This window comes from Aythya marila (genome assembly GCF_965140915.1).
Source record: "Aythya marila genome assembly, chromosome: 1".
Taxonomy (NCBI): Eukaryota; Metazoa; Chordata; class Aves; order Anseriformes; family Anatidae; genus Aythya; species Aythya marila.
The window spans coordinates 191,431,273-191,458,962 of NC_139042.1; the positions used below are offsets into that span (position 1 = coordinate 191,431,273).

Consider the following 27,690-nt stretch of genomic DNA (forward strand, 5'->3'; position numbering starts at 1 on the left):
TTCTTCCTTCCCCCTGTCCGTCCTGCCCTCCCCGGCCGGCAGCATGGAGGGCGTGGAGGCGTACGGCTTCTCCGCCGCCATGAGCGGCGCCTTCCTCGTCTCCTCCCTGCTCTTCGCGGCGTTCAACCGCCGCCTGCGGGAGCCCTACATGGACGAGGTCTTCCACGTCCCCCAGGCACAAGCTTACTGCCATGGCAGCTTCCTGCAGGTGCCCCGGCTCCCTCCTCTCCCCCGGGCTCGGCTGCTCCCCGAGCCCTGCCCGCTTGTTGCCGCGGGTGGGGCGAGCGAGGGCGGTGGGACGCGAGGTCAACCATGAAGGAGATCTGGGGCTAAGAACGCCTCAAGTCCAACAAAACGGCATTTTCTGCTCAGAAACAGTGCTCAGACATCGGGACGGGTTGCCCAGGGAGGTGGTGGGGTCACCGTCCCTGGGGGTGTTCAAGGAGGGGTTGGACGTGGTGCCTGGGGACATGGGTTAGTGGTGGCATTGGTGGCAGGGGGTGGTTGGACCAGGTGGGCTTGGAGGGCATCTCCAACCATAATAACTCCCTGACCCACACGATGAAACAGAGCGGGGGTTGACATTGCATATTCTAACCCTGCTGCACGTCTCAGATCTCTGTCACACATCTTTGACCCCCCTCTCTGCTTGTCCCCATCCTCCAGTGGGACCCCATGATCACGACCCTGCCGGGTCTGTACCTGCTGTCGGTCGGCGTGGTGAAACCCGCGGCCTGGCTCTTCGGGTGGACGGGCCCCATCGTGTGCTCCACGGGAATGCTCCGCTTTATCAACCTCCTCTTCAGCGCTGGCAACTTCTACCTGCTCTATTTACTGCTCCTAAAGATCCACCAGAAAAATAAGGTATGGTCAAAGTTGTGTTATTTTATGCACTAGTACAAACAACTTCTTGACTCTGTGTGTTTACTTCACTACATATATGAGCTACTGTCAGTTTTAAATAACTGCAGGTACTCCTACCAGTTTAGTCATTCCTTTTCTTTTAAAAACGTAGTATTTTTTCTCTGTCAGGGTGTGATCCTCTAAAACTTCAGCGTTACGCGTAACTATAAGTAGTCCCATTGAAATACACATATAAATTAAAATTATTAGATACTAACTCATCTAGTTGGTTAAGATTCTCCACAAAACTTTTAACCACCGAATCCTGAATGCAGCCCTGTAAGCTGTGTGTGAACCAAAATACGTTCTTTAGAAATATACCACATTTGATGTCAATATTTAGAACTGGAGAATAATCCAAGTTAGAAGGGATCTCATGAGGTCTCTAGCACAAAGCAGGCAAGCCCTGAGATCAGACCAGGTTGCTCAGGGTGGGGACTGGAAAAATCTCCAAGGATGGAGAATGACTGCACAACCGCACTGGGCAACGTGTTCCACTGCCTGACTGTCCTTGTGGTGGAAAAGGAGTGTGTGGGGGGGTTCTTTTTTATTTATATATATTTTTTTACATCCAGTCTGAGCCTCTCATTTCAATTTATACCCATTGTCTCTTGTTCTCCCACCATGCACCATTTGAGAATCCTGGCTCCATTTACCTCGCTTTGCCTTAACCTCCCTATAGGTACTGGTAGGCTGCTGTTCAGACACCCCAAATCCATCTGTTCTCCAGGCTGAACAAGGCCAGCCCTCTCAGCCTCTCCTCCCAGGCCAGGTGCTTCAGCCCTTGTCTCTCCTGGTAGCCCTTTGCTTGCAGGTAGCCTTAAACTTCTTCCAGTTTAGTGATGACTTTTTTATATTGTGGAGCACAAAACTGGACACGGTACGCTAAATGCAGCCTGACAAATACGGAGTAAAAAGGGATAGTCACTTTCCTTGATCTGCTGCTACCCTATTGTTAAAGCAGCTCAAGAGGTTCTTGCTGTTCCTTTGCTGCCAATGTGTCCTGCTAGCTTATGTTCACCTTGCTGCCTGCTGAGAACCCCAGGTCAATTTCCAAAGTGCAGCAGATCCTCAGCTACTCCATGCTCAGGTTGTATCATTGTAAGGGGTCTGCTTTCCCAGATGCTGGCATTTGCTATAGGCCATTGTTGAATTTCATAAGATTTCTGTTGCACCCTTCCTCTGGCCCGTGCAGGTCACTCTGGGTGGCAGCCCTTCCCTTGAGCATACTGCCCAAGTCCCCACAGGTTAGCATCACCTACAAACGTGATGAAGTTGTACTCTGTTGTTTCAGATCATCAACAAATGTTAATGTTAAACAGGACAGATACTAGTACAGATCTCTGCAATATTCTTGTAATCTCTGGGTACACTGATGCAGCCAATTTTTTACCTGTGTAGCTATTCACCCATCCAGAACATAACATTCCAACTTGGATACAAGACTATTGTATTTTTAAAATGATGGAGTATCTACCACTCTTGTAGGTAAATTGTTACAGTGGTTTATGGCCTATTCAAAACCTCTTGCCTTAGTGAAAGTTCTTCTGTTTCTCTTTTAACCATAAGAACATTTTTTCTTGCTCTCTGTTAATTCAAGGATTCCACTACTGTAAAGAAAACTTCCTCTGATGTGTTATCATACAGAAAACTCTTCATGCTTAAGCACAGGATAAGACACAGAATTAGGTCAAATTCAATACATTGTTTCTTTTTTTGGTACAAATAAGTTTATGTTTGGAAGTGGGAATATAAATATAAGCAAACAAAAAGTTTCTTGATAGTAGTATAAGTGTGAGAAAATGTGCTTGTTTTGTTGCCACTTTGAGCTCTGAGCGTTTTCTGTATTCTCCTTTCTGTTTGGTGGTGACCGTCTGTTTCATCTCAGACTACATCCTTCAGGAACACGCAGCATTTTTTAACACTGTGAGTTGCATCATGTCATGTAGTGAGTGGCATACCTGGGAGGAGTTTTTAACTGTATGATCTCCTACCTTCTTTAAAGTTTCTTTTTTTTTTTTTTTTAATTTGTGGATTATAATGAAAATAAAAAACAAAAGCTGCACCAAAGATTAGAAACTTGAACTGACTGTTTCGTGTGCTGGCCTCAAAAGATGCAATAGTAAAAGCGCAGAATGATGTGTTCTGCTGTCTCACAAACAGAACCTGGTGAAGAACTGATTTTTTTTTCCCTCTTTATTTTGTCTGTTATAGTTCTTTTATCCTAGGTATGGGAGCAGTTATACTCCCATAATAATTTTGATACCACAAATCTGTGAACACTTGACTTATGAAAGGAGTTGGTGCATTTTCTTCGCCGTATTTTATCTCACCAGCAATAACGTGCCATGTTCTCGTTTGTCTTTTACCATTGTATCATCCAGCACTCTATATTAACATAGCAGGAGCTTAACAAAACTAGCGTGTGTGCTCGTGCAGCAATGGAATCAAAGAGCATTAGAGATGCTATATTGTGGTAATTGAATTCTCACAAATAATATATAAATTTATTGGATGTTACTAATCACATTTTTCTGCTTTTTCTCTAGGCTGTGTCTGGTTTCCAGAGAATTTTGTCTGCATTGACTCTTGCAATATTTCCCACCCTTTATTTTTTTACATTCCTTTATTATACGGACCCGGGATCAGTATTTTTTACTCTCTTTGCATATTTAATGTGCCTTTATGGTAACCATAAAGCTTCAGCTCTGCTCGGATTTTGTGGCTTCATGTTTCGCCAGACAAATATTGTGTGGACAGTTTTTTGTGCTGGAAATGTTGTTGCAGAGAAGCTGAATGAAGCCTGGAAGACAGAGTTACTGAAAAAGAAAGATGAAAAGATCTCTGCCATGAAAGGATCGTTTCCAGATCTGATCAGAGTATTGAAGTTTCTTATTGAATATCTTACATCACCTAAAAACTTAGTTACGCTTGTTGCTTTAACTTGGCCGTATATCATATTAGTCACTGCGTTCTTTGTTTTTGTCTTCGTCAATGGTGGGATAGTTGTTGGTGACAGAAGTAGCCACGAAGCCTGTTTGCACTTTCCTCAGCTGTTCTATTTTCTGTCCTTTACTGTCTTTTTTTCCTTCCCTCACTTACTGACCCCTACTAAAATCAGCAAATTCCTTCTGTCGTTGCGGAAACACCCTGTGCAATACGGCTTAATCACCGTCATCTCTTTATTCCTGGTTTGGAAATTTACCTACGTTCATAAGTATTTACTAGCAGATAACAGACATTACACGTTCTATGTCTGGAGAAAAATCTTCCAAAGGCACGAACTTGTTAAATATGCATTAGTTCCAGCCTATATATTTGCTGGCTGGAGTTTTTTTGATACCCTAAAAACAAAACCAGTATTCTGGACCTTAATGTATTCTGTGTGCTTATTAGCAGTCACCGTTCCTCAAAAGCTGCTAGAATTTCGTTACTTTATTTTACCATTCCTAGTATACAGGCTCAATATTCCATTTCCCTCTCTTTCCAGACAACTCCTTGAGTTGGCTTTTTATATTGCTGTGAACATGGTAGCTTTTTTTCTTTTTCTAAACAAAACATTTCAATGGCCAAATAGCGTGGAAGTCCAGAGGTTTATGTGGTGACTTTTTTTTTTTTTTTTTTTAACCTTCATACCTTGAGGAAAAGCCAGTACCATTTCAAGGCTGTGCACTCTGGAATGAAGTACTGTGTTTTGCATTATGTATGAACATTTATGCCCCAGTGGGGATTGGGGAAGGAAGGAAGTTGCTTATGTTCTTGGAACTGAATGTGAGGTCTGGTATCTCATAAAGTGAAGGTATTATAAATATTGAATTTCTGAGCTCCTGGAATTAACAAATTCAGTAGGAGAGGAAATTTGAGAACACTTTCCAGTAATTAATGTGAAATATGGGGGATGTTTACAGTCATTTCGCATTATAATATATTCTCTAATGTACTTGAAGATATGACAGTTGATGTTTCAGAGGCTTCTCTTTAAAACAGAGTACCTAAGTGTTTAACCTCCTTGTTACTTCTGGGTGCATGTTTACTCACTGGAACGGGCCGCTTCCATCTACGGCTGCTAAAGGTCAAGGTATGAAACACTGCTAAAGTATAATGTTTGCAAAAACACCTACGTCCCACTGAATTTTCATGAGTTTTTTTGTCAATAAACGCTTACATTAGTTTTGCAAACAGAATGTAGGCTCTTTAATGATTAGGACATTTGGAAAATTTTACTTCCAACTGATATTTAGAAAATACAGTGGAAGCTGTATGCATCTACCTTCGTTGGGGGAATAAATGTTATTGTACAACAAAAGATAAATTGCAGTTGATAATGTGGCCTATTAGAAGGGGAGCAATTTACGTGTGTCAGACTGAAATGTGTCGTTACACAGTGGAATGCGGTATAATGAATACCCTTCCAAATAATAAGGCTTTTATGTCCTGAAGTTCTGTGCTTGCAGATTTGTATTGAAGTGTAGGATATGAGTACACTCCCAAGTTGAACTCGGTGTTTCTAAGATCTTTGCCGTGCAATCTTAAATAAGCACTAATGGCATTACTGAATTGTTCTTTTAAATGTTTTTCTTATATGTACAAATCTAATGGAACAAGGGAGTATATATTTTGTTTTACAAAGGTAAAATACAATGTATGTGATTTTTTTAAAGCATCTAGCACATTATCTTCAGAATAAAAGAAGTTTGAGTACTGTAATGGTTCCTGTCAGTAAATGTCTTTAATTAGACTAAAAAATATTTGATCACCTCAAGTTAACAGTTGAACGGTTTTATAAATATAACTAAATTATGTGCTGGGGAGATGCAAAGCTTCACATACTGTTTAACATCTCTAAGGTCTTTCTTGCCCTGTAATGAAAATACTGCAGTCACATCTATGCAAACATATTATCTTATTGCCACTCCAGTCACTCTGAAATGGAATTGCGCTTCGAAAGGTCAGTACTCGCAGCAGTGCTGTTATTTTGTGTTTTCTTTATAGTATACAGATCAATGTTCTGGCTCTGAGCCCTTCTCTGTACTAACACCATGAAGAGTATGCTTGGCTCAGATTCTCCTGTCCACTGTCTTTGCAACCCTGTTTCTTCTAAGGAAACCTTAAAGCTACTCAATGAGTAGGTTTATTTATATTGCATTTGAAACATTTGCCAGGTCACTGCTTTCTTTTTGCCCTGTTGCCAGTATGGTAATTTGCTGACAACGTGCGTACAATAGGGAAAGCAATTTTCCATCACTCCCTGTTTGGCTTTGTATCAAGCTGACAGGCCAAGAGAAGCCTGAATTGGCTTGCTTTTCAAGCATCCAGCATGGTTCTTGCAGAAGCCAGGATGCTGTGCAGTGATTTTATTATGATGGGTTTGGGGGGAAGTCTTGCATGCCTTCTGCATCCAGTTTTGCTTTTCTATAACATTACAAAAATGTAAACAAGGTGAAGAGCATATATGCATGTTTCAGTGCAACTGCATTTGTGTCCTCAACTTGTGGTACTGAATGAGTTGGAAGGGTAACGTGGGAAGTGATGGGGCCCTGGACACTACTTTGACCTGTCTTCAAGATCTCTTTGATTTTTTTGGCTTATATAGAGGAGCTGTTGTTCATTTCCTCGACAAAATGAAAACATTCCTGTACTTCTATAGGGCACGGCTGTTTTATTTTGTCCATGATGTCTATCCATGTTGGTATTTGAATGCCTGTAATCATCTGTTAATGATGAGAGTGCTTATGCTTCAAACTTACCCTCAACTGAGATAGCAGCCATGTTTCCAGTGAAAAGAAATTAGTTTAGATAAATGCTATTTAATGCAACTAAACATTTATTTCAAAAAGAAAAGTGAATGCAAAAGACCCACAAATGACCATGATAATGACTAATGACCATGTTAAAAGATACTGGAAAAATTATATAGAGAGAGGTTTCTGTGAGCTGTTTTATTAATTTGTTTTTTAAGAACGTTGTAAGACAGCATAATATTTTATAATGGGATTCACCAATGTACTTGTATATTTTAATGTAACTGTACAATTCTTCTCAATGTTTTTTGCAAAGTTAAATCAAGCTGAGTTGAAATAAGTTACAAGTTATAATAAGAAATATGAAAATCCATGAATTATTAAAACATGAAAGAAGAAATTTGTTTTTGGAGTAAAGCTGTATTTTCACTTTAGCTGATGAGCCAGAGGGACTTTACAGGTATTAGTCTGATTCAGTTTCATAAATCAAGATGGTTGTAATTACATTATGATTAATCACAAAGAAAGTGTTTCCTAGACATTTCAGAAGTATCAGTAGCAGTGGCAGTTTTAAAATCTAGATATAAGAATTCGTTTAACATACTTGGATAATCTTGGAGCATCTCTTGGAAAATTCATCTTAGTATTTTGCTTCTGCAATATTTCCATTGTGGCTGTTTGTAATGCATGACCCATTCGGTGTAGAGACATGCAGAAAGGGCTGTGTTTATCCTGGTTTTGTTGCCATGGTCTTCTAGCTTCAGGAGGAATTACTTCTGGTTAATTCCTGCGCTGGTGTAAATTGGCAATGAAATTACTTCCAACAGCATTAAAACAATTATCACTGTAAATTTTATTAATCAGCTATCCATTTAGAGAAAAAAGCTGCAGTAATTCGTTGAAATGTAATGTCTGAGATTAAAAGAAAATGCAGCTAACAATTTTATAATTGCCATTGAAAAATAAAGGCTCAGGTTCAGTTTTCCTGAGACAGAAAGAAGGCGATTTTTCAATCATTCTCAGAAGAACCCAAGCAGAGAACTGAACAGCCACAGTGTGGCTGAATTGTTTTGAGGTGAAAAACACAAGGAAAGTAATGGAAAACTTTTGAAGTTACATATAGGTGGTTATTTGGGAAGGTAGGTAGATTGTTTGTAAACAGTAACCTGTATTTTCTGTTATTTGTGAGTATTCTATATTGGTTTTGTTCCTCTAAAGTCCTTTGACAACATGTTTGTGTTCAAAATTAGTATGAATTTTACACCAAAAGCAATATGTGCATGCTGAAAGATTTTTTTTTACCTATTACTTTGATTGCAAGTAGGTAAACCAGAAGGATTACTTCTGTTAAAATACTGTAGGAAAAAGTCTTCTATAGCCTAGAGACAAGACTGTTGATTTTTGCTCTCTCAATGCTGGTTTGCATTTTTTCACAAGGTGGCAGCCTTGTGCCATCCTGTTGGGGTGACCAACTGCTTAATGCAATGCTGCTTGAAATCACAGCATCAGGTTTCTTAGCTTGGCTATTTCCTGAGAATTAGAAAACTTCGAGTTCTGTCATGGCTGAGTGCTTGTTTCAGTAACTGGTTTAGCTAAAACGTTCATGTTTTTAATTATCAATTTAGAGTGTATGATAAGTTTTAGAAGAAGCACTGGTTTTGCTCATCTTTAAAATGTATTTGATATTTTTATTTGATATTTTTGTTTATCAAGTTTTCATGTCAGGTCTTAGATAACAAAAATGAAATTTGAAAGCTTATTCTTGACATGATGTCAATACTTTAAACACTACAGTTGCTTAGAAAGTTAGATTTCCTTCTGCTTTTATTACGGACTTTCACAGATTGTTATTTCCTTCATATGGTCCATTAATTGCCATTTAAAATAAGAAAAATACATTGGAGGACAAACTGAGGAAAGCAAAGTAATTATACTTTTGAGACTGACACATGGTGATTTTCTGAAGTATTCGCTCTTTTTGTTAGATGATGCGCATACAAAATACAAATGTTCAAATGTCTGTTAGCCCTGTAGTAGCTGACACACAGCATTTTATATGCATCATCTGCTTTTTGTGTAATGAAAAAGTCTGTAGCCAGAGTCCATGAAAATATCTGCTTCCAATTACCTCAAATTCTGTGTTTCTATTCACTGCCCTGTTTTTTTTTTTTTGTTTTCTTTCCTTAAAAAAGCTTTGCTTTCCTTGTTGGTTTGTATACACCTTTTATTTTTGAGTCAGTGACATTTGTACGTCAGCTGAGATGTCTTTTATAGGAAACAAACAAACAAACAAACAAAACTCTTAAAAGTATGCTTTAGATGAATCCAGAGAACTGTTTTTTACTAGCAAACATCATTTTGCAGACAAAAGGAATCTGTCCATGAGACAGAAATGCTAACCTAGCTGGCAACCTGTAGCTAAAATGTCCTTAATTTGTGAGTTTTTGTCACTGGGCTTTGTGCTTAATCTCAGAGTGTGCTCAGGACCTCATGCTGTTCCTTAGCTCCGGGGAAAGTTGGAATTTCAGGAGCAGGAAGCAAAAGGGAAAGGATTGCTACAGCCAATTGTTGTTGCAACACTACCAGCAGCAGACATGGATGGGATGCTCTGGGGCACTGCTGCACTGAGCAGTGCTCTGTAGCTCGGTTAAGCGTGTGGTGGTGTGGGAGAGGGGTTTGCCATGCCTGAGGGAAAATGTCTTCTCCACAGGAAGGAGAGGCTGCCTGTTGCTGGAGCTGGCCTGATCACTGGTAGAACGGTCTTGGTAAACCTGGCAATTAATTGGTTTATCAAATGATGTTTCTGCTACATAGATGTGGATCTATAACTTTAAGGTTTTCAAGAAATATGAGCCTACTTGAATTGCACCCCTGTGTCAGTAGTGGGGAAGGGGTTGCTTTTGTTTTCAGATCATTTGTTGTCCAGATACTCTGCTGTATTTATAAAGCAAAAAAATCTCATATCTTAAAAAAATAAACTTTGAAAACAGTCTTTGCATGTGCTTTATTTCCTGGATCTACGCAGATGTAGATTAATACACAGTGCATTTGACTGGAATCAGTATGAATTGGTATTAGTGGTAGCACTGTATCTTCTCAAAGATGTAATTGCAGAAGTTTGTGTCCTTAGCTACCTTCAGATCTTCTCTAACGAGATTACGTTTCCATGTTTTCGTATCAACTGTCCTAGAAGTATTGTCATAGAAATAATCTTGTGCCTGCACAGCGCAAAAGGAATGTTTATGGTGATTATCGCTGACAAGAGTCTCTAATTTTAGGGCACTGCTTCAGACCTGCACATTTCAGACACGTAACTCGTGCTGCATTTTCCTGGGTTCCCGTCGAATCTCAAACAAAACACTGCCTGGTTGAATTGGAATCTAAATGACAAGCTCGAAAAGAACAAAGGAGAGACGCCCAGGAATATTACTGATTTCAGAGAGAGCATTTTGCCCTCTGGGTCAGTGCTGAGCAAATGCCACAGCATTGGTGCTGGGTGGGAGGAGGCACTTCAGAACGGTAGTGTTGGCCAGGAGCAGCCTGGCTGCTTTTTATCTAACATTTTCTTTGTTTCAGATAGGATTCCTTACTCTGTGCACTTGTGCACTGTTAAAAAAACACTGTATGCTTCTCATTACCAAGGAGATGATTTTATGGCAGTGGTCAACTGAGATAGCTATGAAGGTAGGAATTCATCTGTCAGGCGTCTTGCCAAAGCTACCTGCTGCTGGCACCTACTTTCCAGAGCCCGGTGTGTTTTGGCAGTGTATTGTGAGCTGGGGAGGCCCCCACAGCCAGCAGTTAGGCCAGAAGGACCAAGGTTTGAGCTGATTTCCCCGATAACCACTCTGCTGGCTAAACGTGGAAACTTTCAGCTCAGTGTGAAATGTTAGCTTGTTTTTAAAGTCTCAAGAAAAGTTGGGGAATAACTTGCCCTGTCCAGTTCCCTTCCTACAGAAGAACCAGCAGCCTGTCAAAGGAAAAGGAATTTATTTGCTGATTATTACTATAATCAGCATGGAGTTGGATGTGTCTGTGCTAAAAATATACTGGTACAGATTTGCTTCAACAACAGTGAGTTTTGTTCAGTTAATTATCACTAAGATGGAAACATTTTCTGCATTCTTTTCTGAAATGGGGAAGAGTGATAGCTCATTGCTTAAAAGCCAAAAGAAAAACTTGCACTTTCCTAAAGAATTAAGAAGAAATAATGTTTGGGATTTTGGGGCTCTCTGATGTCTGGAGGGAGCTTTAAGTTTGCCTCCAAGATAAATACTATTAATTTCCCACCTCCCTCCTTTGCTGCTTGTACAATATACGCTGCTTAAATTTTGGAGGGGGCGGCGGAGGAGGCAGCGTTGTAATGACCCAATCCAGCTGATGCATGGCAGTAGGCCATCGAACTTCATCCAGCAACTTCCACTGAGAGGGAATTAGCTTCCAAATTATGAGTCCTGTAGAGTTTAATATCTTGTGGCTGAAATGGAGCACATCTTCTGAAAACACACTCTATTTAATGCCATCAAGTAGTGATGAATTCGCTATGCCCTTTGACAAGCTTTTTCAAAGATATAATAACTTTTACTAGGAAAAAAAAAAAGCTTTTTTCCTCTGGTTATTGGCTTTATGCTACATCTGTGTGCAGACAGATAGATCTCCCCATTTTCCTCTTGTACCTCTGGATATGCTCGCTTCCATTTATGCTGCTACATGCAGATCACAACCCACCAATGTCTTAACCTACTGACCCACAAAACCATGAGGACTCTTTCCTTCCAGATAGTTCTTCCTCTGGCTTTGTGTGTTTTTTTTCTTTTTTTTTTTTTTTCTTCCCAACATGTGAACAAATATGGTCACCAGAATTGATGTCAGAACAACACTTTTGACCTCTTCTGTTCTTCTATTTTCTTCATTTTTATTTTCTTGGTTTTGTTTTGTTTTGTTCTGTTTTGTATAGAAGCAGTATCATCAACCTAGGCATACATACAGCTTGCTCTACTTAGGCAAGGCAAGCTCCATGGCACCTTGTCTGTATACCCTTATTTTGAACAGTGTGCCCATTATCTTGTAGGTGAAGCATTGCTTTTGGACTTCTAAGGTCATGGTAATGGAAAAATACCAGAAAATACAACTTAGACTTGCTAACAAGTCCCATAACAACTGCTTTGCTGTGGCTAGAGAAAGGGGAACAGCATGTGAGGTTTGGCCAAGCAGCTAATGATTTGGCTGTTTCCCCTCCCCTAGAACTCCTTAAATGCTTAGGGAGGTAAATTGGGTAGACCGTCTGCTGTCTTGGTCTGTAGAGCCAGGGCTACCTTGAGTAGCTTGCTGTTGTATTGAGAAGCTTCTTATATTTGCCTCAAGATATGATTTCGTTGTGGAATTTGAGCACATCATTTTTTGTTTCCTGTGTGGTTTGAAGTAGAGGTATCCAGATGATGGGGTGGCTCTGGAAGACCACCTTTCCTTTTCCTTAGCTTGATTAAGTCAAATTGCAATTGCCCTGATGGGGCTCTAACTACTCTCTAACCATGAAGCCAGTCCACTTGTGGGTTTATGGCTTTGTTTTATTCATTTTAACTTGGCAAGAAACCTTTGATTTCTAAAACCAAATTAACTCTGCCACCAAAACTCGTGGGCACATTCCTCTTGCATTTTCAAATCCTAGCTTTATAATTAAAACTTTGTGAATAGGGAGCCTTTCTGTAAAATAAATGTCAATCTTGCCAGCAATTAAGGCTTCTATAAACCTTGGCATACAATTATGGTACAGATCAGTTAACGTAAGTTGTTTGTGACTGAATCTGAGTCAAAGATGTTAAACACTTGCAAAGATTCCAACTTGCTATTTAAGTCATACATAATAGAGGACTTGATGCTCTTGAATTTTCTTGCCCATCATTTTGCCAGAGAGTAAGCAAACAAACAAGAAAAAGCTTTAAAGTCAGCTATAAAATCTTGATAGTCTGCAGTTACTCGGGGAAAAAAATAGCATGTCAAAATCAGCTGGTAGTCAACACCTTTCTTTCTGTAAGCAGCACTAGAAGATTTCTGGTAGTTTTTGCTGTGATGGAACTCAGGGTAAATGCTCTTCAGCCCTTTTTGTTTTTTTCTTTTTGTAGGATCCTTTTTGCAGTATTTGGCTTTATTAGCTCTTAGATGAACACCTGATTTGGGGGTCTTCTTAACTAAGGTAAAGGTAAAGGAGAGTATACATAAGTGAGCGAGTGGTTCTGCACACATTTTTAACAGCTAGGAACTTGCAGTCTATAGCATCAGCATCTGTGGTAAGATGTTTAATTACATGACACCGAGGTAGTTATTCAAAGTTACAAGGAACATTGAGAAAGATCCCTACTGCCTTTGCAGTGCTGCTGCAATGTTAATGCCGGAGTTAGAAGCGGACCTATACGCTGTAATCGAAACGCAGGCAGTGGCACTTGTTGACAGCCTACATTCAATACTTTATTTTCTCATTACATCTAACATAAAGTAAGCAGAATAATTGGGAATCAGATTTAACCTTTAATGTTACTCTGAAAGTGTATGGATATTGACAATTTTTTTGGGTGCTTTGAACATACACTTCTGAGGCAGAGTTGAGGAAGATAATTACAATCTAACTCTCTTTTCCATTACTCACACACTAAGTTAATTGAAATTGTTGTAAGTACAACTTCATGAGATGGATCTATTTTCATTTCAATACCGCATTCTCCAAGGACACTATCTGGAGGATCTAAATCAACAGGAACTTGCACACTAAAGAAATAATAATGCCTTCTTCAAACACTTCAGCCACATACTCTCAGTCTTACAAACTGAAAAAGCAGTCATGAAGACCTTGGAAGATTTTTGGATTTGGTCTATTTAGTAAAATACGAAATGATACAAAAAAATGAAGTAAAACTCACAGCAGTGACTGCTTTTTTTTTATGCAGGGTACCATTTAATATTTAAAACAATCATAATATATAGGGAAATAAACTGAAAAGACTTTTTTTTTTTTTTTTTTTTTTTTTTTTTTTGTAACAGTTTTTCTATCGTCAGCTCTGATAAGGTAGAAAACAGATGTGGATTGAATCTAAAAAAGTAGGACCTCATAGTGCAGGTGCTCATCACCATTTATGTGGACCTAAATACCTTAACAAATCTGATCTTTTTCTTTGAACCGTCATTAGGACTTCTGTATTTTGTTAACAAATAAGAGAATAAAGTGAGGGCTGTGCCTGGTGGTCCCATGGAAGAGAAGAAAGATGAAAATAATCGTGTATGTGTCTGCAGAGAGTTTGGGCCAGGAATATATTCTGTGGTAATGGCAACCCTGGCCCCTCAGCATCCAGTTTCATCCCTCTGCAGTATGAACCCATTCCTCCCGTCATAGGCCATCCCTCTTTTTCCCACCTCAGGCCTATCTTTGCCTGACCCAAGGACCCATCATTCCTGCCATCCACCTTCAGCAACTGAGCAAATTCCTGCATTTTTTATCACCTTAAGCAGAGCTCCCCAGGCCTCCTATTGCTGGCTTCCATGGCACAAATTCCTCAAGCTCTCAATTCTCTTTCATATTCCTAAATCCCCCTCTTCTGGAGATCCCCATCTCTTGCCCTGTCTCTCCACATCTTAGCCCCTACACCTCCTGCAGCTGCTTGACTGTTCCTCCTTTGGTGCAACTTTCTCTTCTTCACATAAGCACATGCCACAGGCCATCTGCAGTCATACTGACTTCATACTGACCACCTGGCAACCTGAGGCCATCCCCTACCATCATTTTTGCTACTCAAAAACAGAATCCAGAGCTCCTTCTGGCAAGGACTTCAAGAAATCTGAACGTAGGCTGTACTTATCATCAGCGTGGTGGGATGGCACCTCGATAGGAAAAGATTTGCCTGGGGAAAGGAGTGCGTGATGATCCTGCCTAGCTGTCAGAAGCAAAATTTGCAGAGGGAGGCTTTGCTGGGCTTGATTTTCACAGGCCTCTCCAGATGATTGTGCCATTTTAGCTGGGAGGAGCTGAAAGCCCTTTCTCCTTAGTCCTAAAATGGCAGCTACAAAGTGGCCGAGCTCAGCAGATTGCATTGCTCCACCCTCAACAAGTGTTACAGACAGCCCCAAAATTACCAGCAACTTGTTAGCCCTTAGGCTTCCTCGTCTGAGGTGCTGTGGTGTCCCAACCTACTCGTCCTGGAGATGTGTAGCTCTTGAGCAACCCAAGATCCAGGGGCTGCATTTCAGTGTTTTCAGAACTTGCTAATGGTTTAACTCGGACTGGAGCTAGTGTAAACTGTGTCACTAAACCACTGCTGGAAGATGACTTCAAAGACACAAATACATACCTGCCAGTCGCAAGCACTGAATTATTATGATTCAAGTTCCAGAAATCCTGTGTCTCAAAATTAAAGGAAAGGACAATTTCTGTCAGGTGTTCTTAATCTCTCAGACTCAGAGATTCACTAAATGTAGTTTTGTTAAAAGTGGCATGGATATGGAAATATCCATGGATGTGGAAAACTGAAGTATGCCAGATGACCTTGTAACACTTTTTCGGTGGTGTTCCTTTTTGTTCTGTGCAGTGTCCCACCGGAGGTAGTCGAGACAGAATGAGATAATGCACAAAAGGATATTTCTTCACTAGAAATATGCCTACAGAATAAAATTCACTTTTCATTGCTCTCCATGCACATGTATCCCTGTAAAAGATTAGAAAATCTTACTTTTTTATTTTATTTTTTTTATTTTTTTCTAGTGAGACAGATTCTCTCGGTGGCCCATTATAGTTTGATGTTCTTCAAAATGCATGAGTGCAGCTGCTGTTAGAGGATAAGTGGCATTTGGAAATGACTTTTTTTCTTTCATTTCTAGTTGCTTTCTTCTTTTTGTATTTCATCTGTGATATGTGGCAAACTAGTCTCGTTGTCTTTCCTCTTACTGGAGAAGGATATTTTTTCCAATTTTGTGTTACTTTTTATTTTTTCCTTTATCTTATGGCAAAAAAATGTTTTAGTATAAAGTGAAGATAAGAGTTAATTAGGTAGAACTGTGTTGTTCTCTCATTCCTTTTTTATTTATTTTTAATTTGCAATATTTAAAATCTGTTTAGGATACATATAACCCAACGAAGACTTATAACCAGTGCTTTTTAAAGGAAATATATTGTATAGTTTTCTTCCTTTGTGGATTAAAAAAAATCCTCACTGAAGGAAAAACATTAGACTGAAGACTTATCTTTTATCACTAATGATAAAAGAGACTTTGTTTGGAAATAGTGGGGTTGTAAAAGCTGACCTTCATGTTTTGGCTCCTCTCACAAGGCACAGACTGGTATTATTCTCCTCTTGGATGGCAGGAGTCAATATCCTCTAATCTCTGCTGCTCCTATAAAACCTTCTCTTTGTTGGTCCCCTTAAAAAAATAATTTGCAAATGATACATACACATAAAAATAATGCTTCTGGACAATTAAAAAAAAATAATGGGTAAATGAAGAGAAACCAGGGTGTTAAGTAGTGTTGGCTGTTAACAGATCTTTGAGTTTCCAAACTTCTAATAAGGTTATTTCCTGCCATCTGAAGAGGTCCTTCACAGGAGTGAGCAGGGGTGCTGTGATGGTGTGCAAGAAGTCCACACACCCATTGCAATACTTTCTGTGTTTCCTGGAGAGCTGACCTCCCACCAGCTGAGCCCAGATTTTGGCTTTTCTCATTATAAGCTTAACTTGCTCTCTCCTCACCCTGGTTCAGGGGAAACTGCCCATTTGGCATTTTTATAGTAGCTATTTCTTCTGATCTATTTTGGCATTTTCTGCCATCATAGCTAAGCGATGGTGAATAGCAAAATCTGCTACTGGAACAGGGGCAAAACCAGCAAAGAAGCCACTGGCTGGGGTCATAAATGACTGGGGCTTATAACAGGGCTTTGCAGCAACTGGGAATGGTAACAGGTGCAGGACATGACTGGAAAGGTTCAATTAAGCTTTATGCCATATCTGTAGGCAAATGAAGCTACTGAAAAGGAATATAGCCTCTGGTGGGAATTCCAGATATATCAGACACAAAGCTAACATGGATTTATTTTTATATTTATTTTTATTTATTTTTAACAGAGAAGTAGAGTTATACCAGATTGTTACTTTTCAGAAATAACATTGCTAGAAAATACTCTGGTAAATGAGGACTTTCAAGAATGAAATTTGTATTTACTAGGATGACATGCCTGTTGTAGTAATGGCAGACAGTAAACCAGGATTTGACTGGTGGAAGTTAAAGTACGTCTTAAAGTCATGAATGAGAGCCCACAGCATTCAGGTTTGTTAAAGGAATGTCTATAAAAAGTTAAAAAATACGTAAAAATGCCTAATGGACATTACTAAAAGGACAACACCTTCAAGGCTTGGATTTGGACTTGCTGAAATGATAGTTAAAATGGGCAATGAATATTCTTACTAACACTGTAATGAAGATATATAAAAAATGTACTATATAAATAACCACGGGGATGAAAGTCCTTGCACCAAGAGACAAACAGATGTATAACAAGGCCAAACATGAGTGCAAAAGGCAATGATAGGTAATGAAGTTGGTGCTGTTGCTGTGAATGTCAGAGCATCTGACAAGTATCCTGCAGCCAAGGGAGGAGCCCCAGCCCCAGCCCCAACCCACAACAACCTGCTGCAGGGTGAGCGACTGTTGTAGCAATTAGAAACACCAGGGGTGATACAGCGGTAACCAGAGCTCATAAGCCCCTGAATATGTACAAGAAAAAGGGAAGGAAAAGGAGCACTAGCTGCTTGGGAAACTGGCAGCACTGTGGTTTGAACCAGATGTTGCTGGGGCTGCTGGTGGCAGCCTGAGAAGAGAAGCACATCCTGCTCCCTCCCGCGCGCCTCCTTTCCTATAGCACTTGTTTCCCTATCTTTCCCTGTTAAAAACTCACTGCGGTTATAAGCTCTGGCACAGACTTGCAGTGATCACCTAAAAATGCTGCAGTAGCCCCTGAAGTGCAGCTCTCAGAGCACATTGGCTGCACACTGTTAAAAGCACACATCTTCTCCATGGAGGTGCTGGAGCTACCCCTGCACCTGCTCTGTGGGTGGCTGTAGCTACCTATTATCTCCGTGCACCTCACAAATCATTGCACAGGAGAGAAAATCAAACGTTTTTGGAAGGTTTTGATGCTGTGCAGGAGCCCAGATGGATATGGAGACAGAGCACATGCCTTTGTTTTCCTAGGAACATCCTCTTTCTCCAGCTGAAAGTCTCGCTCACATAGTGTTAGAGGATTTGAAAAACTTGGGTAGGATTTCCAAGTGAACTCAGTCCTGTGTGCAGATCAGCCCCACCGCACACAGGCAGCCAGTCGGGAGCATCCCAGGCACGCCAGGTTTATACCCTCACACAGCAAAGCACAAACACACGTGTTTCTGCCTGAAAAGCAGCACAGAGACATGGCAATCAGTGTCGCTGGATGGGGGGAGAAGTGGCCATGCCTCTGCTTATGCTCACTGGTGCACGACTTACTGTGCAGCTCAAGGTTTTATTTAGCCTAGTATTAACCCGGGAGAAAGAGGATGCTCTTCCAATTGTCCTTGTAATAGCTGTGCAGTGATGACATAAATCTGATGTCAAAGTGAGTCCAAGAAACACACAAAACTGTACAGTGCAGTGTTAGCAAATGTAAAGTTTTCCTGTTCTGTGATTATCTGGGACAATTTTCCCTCATGGAAACTTTAAAATAATTGCTGATGATTTAAAACTTGAGAGCAAGTAGGTGACCTACTGATGAAAGCCACAGCTCTGGGCGCTCCTGATTCAAACACTGACATTTTTCGCTCTTCACCTCACCTATTACTGTACAACACTGATAATAAGGAAAAAGCAGAGGCCTTAGCACTGCCTCTTTCATGTTAGTTTTCCAGTTCATTGCAAATGGTGCTGTATTTCTCTTTAATCCCTGGCATTTCTAGAAATGTAATGCATTTTAAAACAGCATTTCTCTAACACAAAGCAATCCTGCTTCCAAAAGTAATTATTTTTTGTCTGAATGAAAATAAAATGCTGGTATGCATGGAATTAGGTGTTGCCTAAACATAACAGCTCAAAAGACATTCCTTTATAAAGCTGTTGCTTGTTTCTTTTTTTCTTTTTTTTTTTTTTTTTTTTTCCCTCTCCTAGAGAGTATGAGATTTTCATTACAAGTGGCACATGTTGTAATAAGTCATATCTGCTCTACAAGTATCTATGCTAACCATGAGCATGACCCAAGGCGCATTAGTCAGCCAGAAAGAGCTTGTCAAATAAAGGCTGTCTGCAGGAGGACAGAAGATGCTGATTGGAATTCAGTGAGTGTCAGGGGTGGGCCGTGCTGCCACTGCCACTGCTCCTCTGAAGGCACGTTAATTAAACAAGATGCAAAGAAAATAAGTCTGTCATGTTCTTGTGGTCAGAATCCAGGCAGAGGTAATAGCTGATGACTTAACTAGTTTCCAAAAAGCCAAAATTTCCAAAAGACATTCATCTTAAAGGAAAATTTAACTTCATCCTTTGTCCTTGTGTTTAGTTCTTCCTCTGATATTTTAGACCTAGTAATGGATCAGAAGCAGTTCTCTATATCAGTGCATCAGTCTCTCATAAATAACTGCTGTGATTTAGCTCAGGGAGAAAGAGCCTTCTGATCCCCTGAGATTTAAACCAAAACAATGTAGTCTGATTTGAGCCACGCGGATTTAATTAGGATGTCTTTAACAGTTAGTTGAAGGCATGTGCATTTTTCATAGCGAAAATCACTCAGATTTTGATCTACCTGACTAGAGACAAATTATTGTAATTGAAGCTGATGATGACACACTTGGTGATCAACAGTCATAACGTTTCCCCGTTAATGTTACCAGCATCCATCACAATCAATTTGTTGATTGCTAGCCTGTAAGGGTTCACAGGATATTGCAGTATCTGGCCCAAAACGTATTTAATTCTAATTTATCTACTTTATTGTAAATTCTTACTTGACCCATAAATCTAGTACCAATCACAGTGCAACAAGAAACTCCATATTCTAGAATTAAAAAAATAATTGGATTTTCATTTTTATTTCTCCTTTAAAACCATAACTTCTCTTTACTATAATGCATGCTAAAACTTTGATGGGGCATTCTTTTTCTACAGAGCACACCTTCCCCAAAATAATGAAGAATTTGCCTGTAGCATCAGGATCCCAGAGGAGGGCTTGGATAATTCTATTCTTGATATAAAATAGTGAAGACTTGCAAGGAATATGAACTCATATATAAATGCTGTCTGGTAATTGGGAGCCAAAATATACCCTAAATAATCCTAGCTGTGTTAGAAGATTGCAAAGTTATCAATGACTCGGGCACGTCTACAAATTGATTCACTATTTTAGTAACGAAGCCTGCAATTTACTTTGGGGGAGGAGGGATAAATAGTCTTTGTGTAGGAGATTAATATTATAGTAAGTAGCACTTTCGATCTTCTATTTTAATCAGCTACAAAACAGTGAAAAAAGTGCCCTGTATTGTATCGTGTCATCATCTCTATAGCACTTAAAAGCCACATTCTCAGAGCTATTTTTAACAGCATGAAACGGAGAAAAATAGACTCGGCTTTGAGGAAGATGCATGAGTAAGGTAGAAAGCTGTACCACAGAGACCTGAAATTTGTATTTCAGTTTCCTAATCTTGGCCATAAGGGTTTGCCTTTCATTTTAATTCATTGCTAATGAGAATTCAGCTGCTGAGCACCCTGGTTGCCCCTCAGGCTGCAGGAGGTGCGACCCATCACCCCAGCAGTGCTCCCTGCAAGGTTTGGACTGGGAAAGAAAAAGGACTTGGGGAGATGTGCCAAAAGGCTCTGCCAGGACTCAGGGTCCCTCCTGGCCTTCATCCGAGCACTATGAGGACAGTGTTGGCATTGCCCTGTGGGGACAGACACCTTGTTCCTTGCTGGAGAGCGATGCAGGAGCTTTCCTTGGATGGCAAGGCAGGGTATGCTGCCAGGTGAAAAAAGTTGGTGTATTTTTAAATAACCTCCCTTCACAAGCATGCCCGTTGTCCATAGGTCTTGCTGAAGAGAGCTTTAAATAGCATCAGACAGCTTATGCAGCTTAATGAAATCAGTCTGTGTTGATGTTGGCACTTGAGCTGCTGCATTTCCAAAGGCTGCCTCGCGCTCTCCGTCGGCTCAAGCAGGGATAACGCAGCCACGACCCCAGGCACTGCCTTGAAAATATGGTGACAAACAGTAAACTGACAGGAGAAATAGGTCAGAAAGAACACCCACTCACATATTTATCCCTCATTTAGGAAAATGAGTTAACACCTTGTGTGAGTGTAGAGCACAGAAAAGAGGGGCTCCATGCTGTCTGTCCTGAGGCTCCCAAACCATGGAAGGAGATGGAAAGCTGGTCTTGGTGGGCTCCAGCATGGTCACCAGTGAAAGAGCAGACCCTCCTTGGGAAGTCCAGGACACTCAAGTCAGTGACTGTGCTTCTGGATTATTACAAAGGTTAAAAGTGGTGTTTTACTGCAGGATTTGGATGGAAAAGAGGAAATAAACAGATCTTGCAGGGCAGCCTGCATTTGGGAATGGTTCCCTCTTCTGCAAACCTGAGAAATGAGATCAGCTCTGGCCAGGAACCTCGTCAGCCATATCTAAGTGGCCTACAGCAAATTCCAGACCTCGGGAATGCATGTTTGAGTACATGGATATGTCATTTTTAAGCCAGTCTGTCTGGGTCATGGTGAACATCTGCTGTTTTCTGGCTGCCTTCATGCCAGCGGTGGTACATGTAGCCTGATCTCCACGCTCAGCTGAGCACCCTGGATGAGATACCCACCACAAGGCAGGCTATAGCCTCCTGCTCTTGCTTTGCCTTAGTTAAGCCTGTGGTCGTGAATCTAAAATAAGCCCTCTGAAACCAGCCTTCCTTTGATCTGTAGTGAAGTGCATCTCTTTGGGTTAGAGTCAAAGGCTACATGTCGTCCCGTAAAACACAAACAAATTGAAGGGGGACATCAGATTTCAAGGTAACAGGGGGAAGGGAAGGCTGAAGAGGCTAATGGGACATTCATTACTATTCCAGTGAAGATCTTCTACTGAGAAGACCAGGGAAACAAACTTATTCCTGCTAATGTTGGTACTCGGTATTGTTTATGTACATGCAGCAGGAGAAGGATTGTAGAGCCATCAATTTAGAAATCACTTCTTAAACATAGGTTTAATCTCTTATTACAAATAACCGAAGACTTTTGTAAGAGACAAACTGTGCTTTGTGTGACAGAAATACGTACTCCTTCCATCCCTTCATATTCCCTTTGTACTTGCTTAGCGTCTCCTCCTAAGAGCTTCTCCTACCACAAATGCTTTAAAGCAGATCCCTCTGTATTTGACCAGGCTGCTTTGGTGGCTTTGAGTCCTGGGAGCTGGCTCTTTTGTCCTGAAAGAAAGCCATCTGTCACTGACAGGTTTCAAGTTTACCAGATCTGTCTAAAATTTACTTTCGGAGCTGAGCACAGCATCCTGAAGTTGCAGAAAGCTTGCGGAGCACACGGAGATGCTGCCCCCTCACCTTTCTGATGCAGTGCAGGTGTTTCACCCTGCAAAACCTGAGTGTGCTGCACTCTGTGTGCTCCCCTGAGCAGCTGCTCGTGGTGTGAATGTGTACAAATATCTGGCTGCCTTGGGGCATAGCTGAGAACTAAAGGGTCACTTTGGTTCCTGTAATCTGCTCCCTACAGTGAATTTGCTACCCAAAGAGTCACAGGTGGTTAGGACACATGGGGCTCTTAGTGACTCAAAACTGACTTCCAAAGTTGTCATATCCTGCACTGTACTAGTTCCAAGACTGTCTGAACATTGGTTGTGCAAGTACTTTTCATACAAACTGATGGACCTTTATTTCCAAGACTACAAACATGTTTCTACAGAAGAAAGGAGTTCCTTTAAGCAAGTTTGTACAGAATGCAAAAGTTTAATAAGCCTTATAGCAAGTGCCTTGTGCTAAAACAAATTGAAAACCTGTCCACTGGATCTGTCCAAGAAATCTTAAAATTGCCTTTGTATTCAGTTCTGGAACATGCAACAAGATGGAATAATTTAACTTGATTTGACCCACTGGCTTGAAAAATCAAAAAGTTGACTCATATTGATACACTTGTATGGACAGGGATCAATGTTTTGATTGGCAGTCTTGTATTGCCTTGCCTCCTTTCCTTTTATTGCTTTTAATTTCTTTCTGCTCTACCTAAACTCTATCAGAATCCTTTTGTTAAAACATGTGATGACCAAATGACCAGGAAGACGTGTCTTGGGACTCGAATGAAGTCATCTAGGCATGGGCCCTCTAGTCTGGCTGCTTCTAAAACCCAATTTAATTCTCTTTGTAGTAGAGCTTAGCTACACCTGTACCTCATAACACCACCATTTCAACTATTTTATATTAACAGCAATAGTAAATGGATTTTTACTGGTGCTGTTGTACCTTGTAATATGGGGAACTTTTTTGCAATTTCATAAAAAATTTCCTAGCAAGTTTGAATTTGCTCCCAGAAAATAAATGCCAGCCTATAAGTAATCAGAACATTTATGCTGTAGGTCCTTGATAAGGTTACAACAGGAATTTAGCATGTTAAGAGTCTTTTGAGCTTTTGAGTACAGAAGAATTTCTTTAAATATTTTATGGAAAGAAAATCATTGCCTCCTTATTCCTCAGACTGTTAGTTGGTTTTTGTTTGTGTGTGTGTAATTTTTAAAATCACCTCCTCATTTTATTTCATGTTGGACAAAATATGTGAAATGTTACCAGGAAAAATATTTGCTAGTGATTTCATTACATCAAGATTCTCCTGCTTTCTCTGGTTTTCATTAATGCTTTTACTCTCTAAATTTTAGCTTCTTATGGAGTCATTGCCAAAATATTGAAAAAATGTCTTCTAGCAGCAGGACCCACCTGCCTGGGCTCTCTGATGACCCCTCAAAGGCTTCAGAAGCAGCTTTAAAAGTCTTATTACTTTCCTGCATTTTTCCGTGTAGGAAATGGATTAGGATTAGTAACCGTTATGTAGCTCTAGGAAAGCAACAGATGAAAAATCTTTCTTCAATAGACGGGCAAGCAAAGAAGAAAAGAATAACAGCTTCCAGGGATGGATAAAGCCCAGCAAAGACTTTTTTCTGTGAGCAGGAATGCTCTCAACTCAGATGCTACAAAGCAGCCTGTGATTTGAGCTGTTAGGGTAATGGATCAGACAGTCCAACCAAGGAGGAAGAAAGGAAGCAGCAGGACACGACAAAGAGCAGATTTAGGCAAGAACAGAATTGTGAAGATGTCTCAGTGAAATGTAGTAACTTAAAAAGGGATCGCCTAGAGAAAAAAATCACAGAGGTAGTCAGGTAGCATCATGGCAAAATGCTCCATAATTCTCTGTATTTATCATGTCCTGAATGTAAGAGAAAGTATTGCTTATTCCGTGGTAAAGACAGCAGATCATGTTTTCTATAGCCCTGTTTTTATCACCCCGTGATGACAGGCAGGCCTCTGGCTATGGCAGGGCCCTGAGGGCACTCATGTCCCTGCCCACCTGCCCTGGGCCTTGCCCAGGGCCCAGGGCCCCATTTCAGACCAGCCTCCATCCCAGCAATGCTGTAGGGTGCTGGTACCCAGCCCGAGGAAGGAAATGAGGGAAACTCCTGGTTTGCTAAATGAACTGCACAACTGCCCTAGCTCTCAACAGGGCCAGGATGAGGTCTACAGAGCAGCTCTGCAGAACCAGATGACCCCATGGCCAGCATGACAAGGGACACAAGTCCCAAGGAGGGCTCTGGCTTAACTGCAAAGGTTGATCTTCTCCTGGCCCCAGGAGGACAGAGCAAACCATCTCTCCTGGGGCTGAGGCAGGACCTCCAGAGCTTCTCTCAGAACTAACCCCCACACTGCTCAGGTTAGTCAAACCTTGTCCTTACTGCTAAGAACAAGACGCAGTACCCGAGAAATGCTTTGTAAGATTTTCTGAAAGCCTGAAGTAGGTGGAAAAAAATCTTAGAAATGAAAACTGGGAGAAGTTTGTGTATGCACAGGTCCATACCGCATTCACATGATGTTGGTTGAGGATGGGATTCTGAATGAAGATGAAGCGGGAGACCAGGGGAGCAGGAGTGACAACGTGTATGGTATTTATACACATGGGTGCTTGGGTGCACTCCCATTAGGTGTAGCCATGAGGTCAAACACATACAGCTCTCCAAAGTCTGGAAACACTGATCAAAATGGATGAATTTATGAAAAGGATTTCCAGTCATATACTGTACAATGCAGCAGGCAATCACTTTAACTTAAAAGAACATCGTTTTCATCTTGTTTCCATAATACATCCTCTTTTTTTTTTTTTTTTTCCTAAGATATTCTCTCTCATGAGACAAACACAGTTTCTAGTATTTACTGAATATGTTTTTCATGGTTAATCTCCAGTCCATAACATTATTGCTGGCACCCTCAAAGATGATCCAGTTTATATTAGTTATCTTCTTGGTATGGCATGCTAGAGGAGTTTTGTAATCTGTCCTGTAATATACCCAAAAGGGGTATGTTGTTATTGCTGATTGAAATGCTCCTTAAATGCCAGAAATGCACTCATCAGCATTTCAAGTGATGTATTTATCTGAAGTAGTTTCCTTCTGATAATTTCATTTGATGACTAGAAAACGCAGCTTTCAAATCACTGTAAATCAAGCCCAGAATTTCTGGAGAACATTTATAAAAGCACAATTGGGTCAGACCTACTAGTCTTGGCTGCTAGCGGATGTTTTATCTTCTTGTGATGTTGCCACCTTAGAGCCGCCCATTCAAACACAACATCAACCTGTTACAGCTCACTACTCAGCAAAAGATACAGCTGTGCTGCTCGTGTGAAGGATATGGCTGTGTAATTCAGCTGGCTTCAGCACGCAGGGACTGACATTGAGATTAAATGAAGGCACAACTCTCTCAAACCTTTTACCTCTAAATTGTCAGCAATGGGGTTCTGATTTTTTTTTTTTTTTTTTTTTTTGCCACCGGGAGCCAATTATTTGAATAAAGCTCAGTCTCTTTCTCTCTCTTTCTGTGTTCTCAATGCTTTGCTTTCTCCCCTCTCACTGCTTCTGCTCTGCAACATCTTAAAAAACAGCTTCCAGCATTCCCCACAGACGTCATTATCCTAAAAGGAGGGAAAATAAACACTGTATCTTATATACTTGATATGTGCAGATAAATCTGTTAACTTATTTGAAGTTTCCAGCAAAAAGAAAATGCTTAGAATGGCTAATTGAGCAATTGAAGACAGTAATCTTACAATATTAAGCAAAAAATCTGAATTTAAAGACTAGCTTTCTGTAAACAAAATTACTGAGATATGCAGGTTGATTTTATTAACTTCCAAAACTCCCAAGGCAGATGAAAACAAAACGTAAGTGTCATAAATCATTCTACAGATATTTTCATTTAAAATGACAATAATAATCCAAGCAGGACCCAGCAACTACTGATAACCTATACCATACTTAGAAAATTTTACAGTGCTTTTGCTAGTTGCTTTGTCAAAATACATTTCAATTTGCTGGGGAAGACAGCCACTAGACTTCACATGTACACTGCTACATCTTCATACGTTGAAGACCAAAAGAAAAGGTTTCCTAAACATTCCTTGAATAGAAAGAACATCAATAGCAGCTTTGTAGAGAAATCAGAGAATCCAGCTTAACCGCCCATTTTGGTTATGAATTCTCTCTCCACTCTAGCCCTATGCTAAAATTATTCCATTAAAACAAATAAAGATATTAAAGAGAACTGGCCCCAGTACTGAGCCCTGGGGGACTCCACTAGTGACCGGTCCCAGGGGCCAGGTTGGACTCTCAGCATCACCTGCATCCCCCCACTTTTCTAGCCCATCTCCACATCCACTCAACACAGCATGATCTAAAGGGACCCAAAATGGAACCAATTCCTGCTGGAGAGCCTGGAGAGGACTGGGCGATCCTATGGGTGTCATTAATGACTTTAGTTAGTGGAGGGAGACAGCACTGTGGCTCTAGTACCACGTACTGCTTGGGCACATCATCAGCTCCCATCCCACCTCCTCTCATGGACCAGAGCATCCCTGGTGAGTGCCACAAGTCAGAGATGCCACCAAGGCATATTCAGTTAGAGAAGCACCTGGTTGTTAACTAGGAACATTTCTGCACCCGAAAAAGCAGTGTTTACTGCTGCAACCCTTTCTGTGGGTCTGCCTTCTTGCTATGCAAATCCACCGGTGGTTTCTTCGTGAGCCTGGAAATAATTTGTGGCATTATTTTTGGCAATGTCCTATTGTGTTATTATGCCAAGATTAAATAGGATAACAGATGCAGTAATTAAAAATGAAAAAGTGACAGTTATTTTTGGCTCAAATAGTGACTATTAACTGACATGGTAGATGGGTTTCTGAAGCCAAAAATATATGCAATAGCAGTCAGAATAGCTATTATTTCCCTGCTGTTTATGAAAGGCATATGAATCATGACCTACACCCAGCCAGTTGCATACCTTTATTTCAGATGCTATTTAAATTACATTTAATTTAAATGAAGAGAAACGAACTAAGGAAATATCATTTTTTTTCAGGCTTTGTCTTACATCAAAATCAGACAACTGTGTATCCTGATTTCCAGAAGAGCATAGGAGACTAATTAATAAACCAAAATGAACAGAAGGCGTACCCCAGGCTGACCTGGAAAAAGACCGTGTTGAAGGATTCTGCAGATTTAAAGCAAAATGAAATCTGTTCAAATACACTATTTTCTTATTTTATTTCAGAAATGTGCACACATTTTGAAGTGTTATTTACTGTTCAAAAATATTGCATCAGAGAAAAAAGCTGTGATGAACAGGTGAATATTAAACAATAAACACAGAAAGCAAGAAATAATGATGCATAGCAGTCTTTATATTAAAATTAATAATAATATTCACATTTTAAGGGTGATGTTTAACTACTGCTTAGCCCTGTGACTCAATTCTCATAT

At 40.4% G+C, this 27,690-nt stretch overlaps 1 protein-coding gene across 2 annotated transcripts; it reads left to right on the plus strand.

Moving 5' to 3' along the window:
• The first annotated feature begins 23 nt into the window (after window positions 1-23).
• On the plus strand, window positions 24-27,462 carry ALG10 (ALG10 alpha-1,2-glucosyltransferase). 2 transcript variants are annotated; one of them, XM_082756170.1, is made up of 3 exons: window positions 24-208; window positions 667-864; window positions 27,290-27,462. In XM_082756170.1, exons 1-3 carry the CDS (start codon window positions 44-46, stop codon window positions 27,344-27,346), a joined length of 420 nt encoding a protein of 139 aa, XP_082612296.1. In that variant the 5' UTR covers window positions 24-43; the 3' UTR covers window positions 27,347-27,462. The 2 variants fall into 2 exon arrangements, with proteins under 2 accessions (XP_082612296.1, XP_082612295.1); XM_082756169.1 differs by lacking the exon at window positions 27,290-27,462 and adding an exon at window positions 3,453-9,564.
• Window positions 27,463-27,690: the final 228 nt, after the last annotated feature.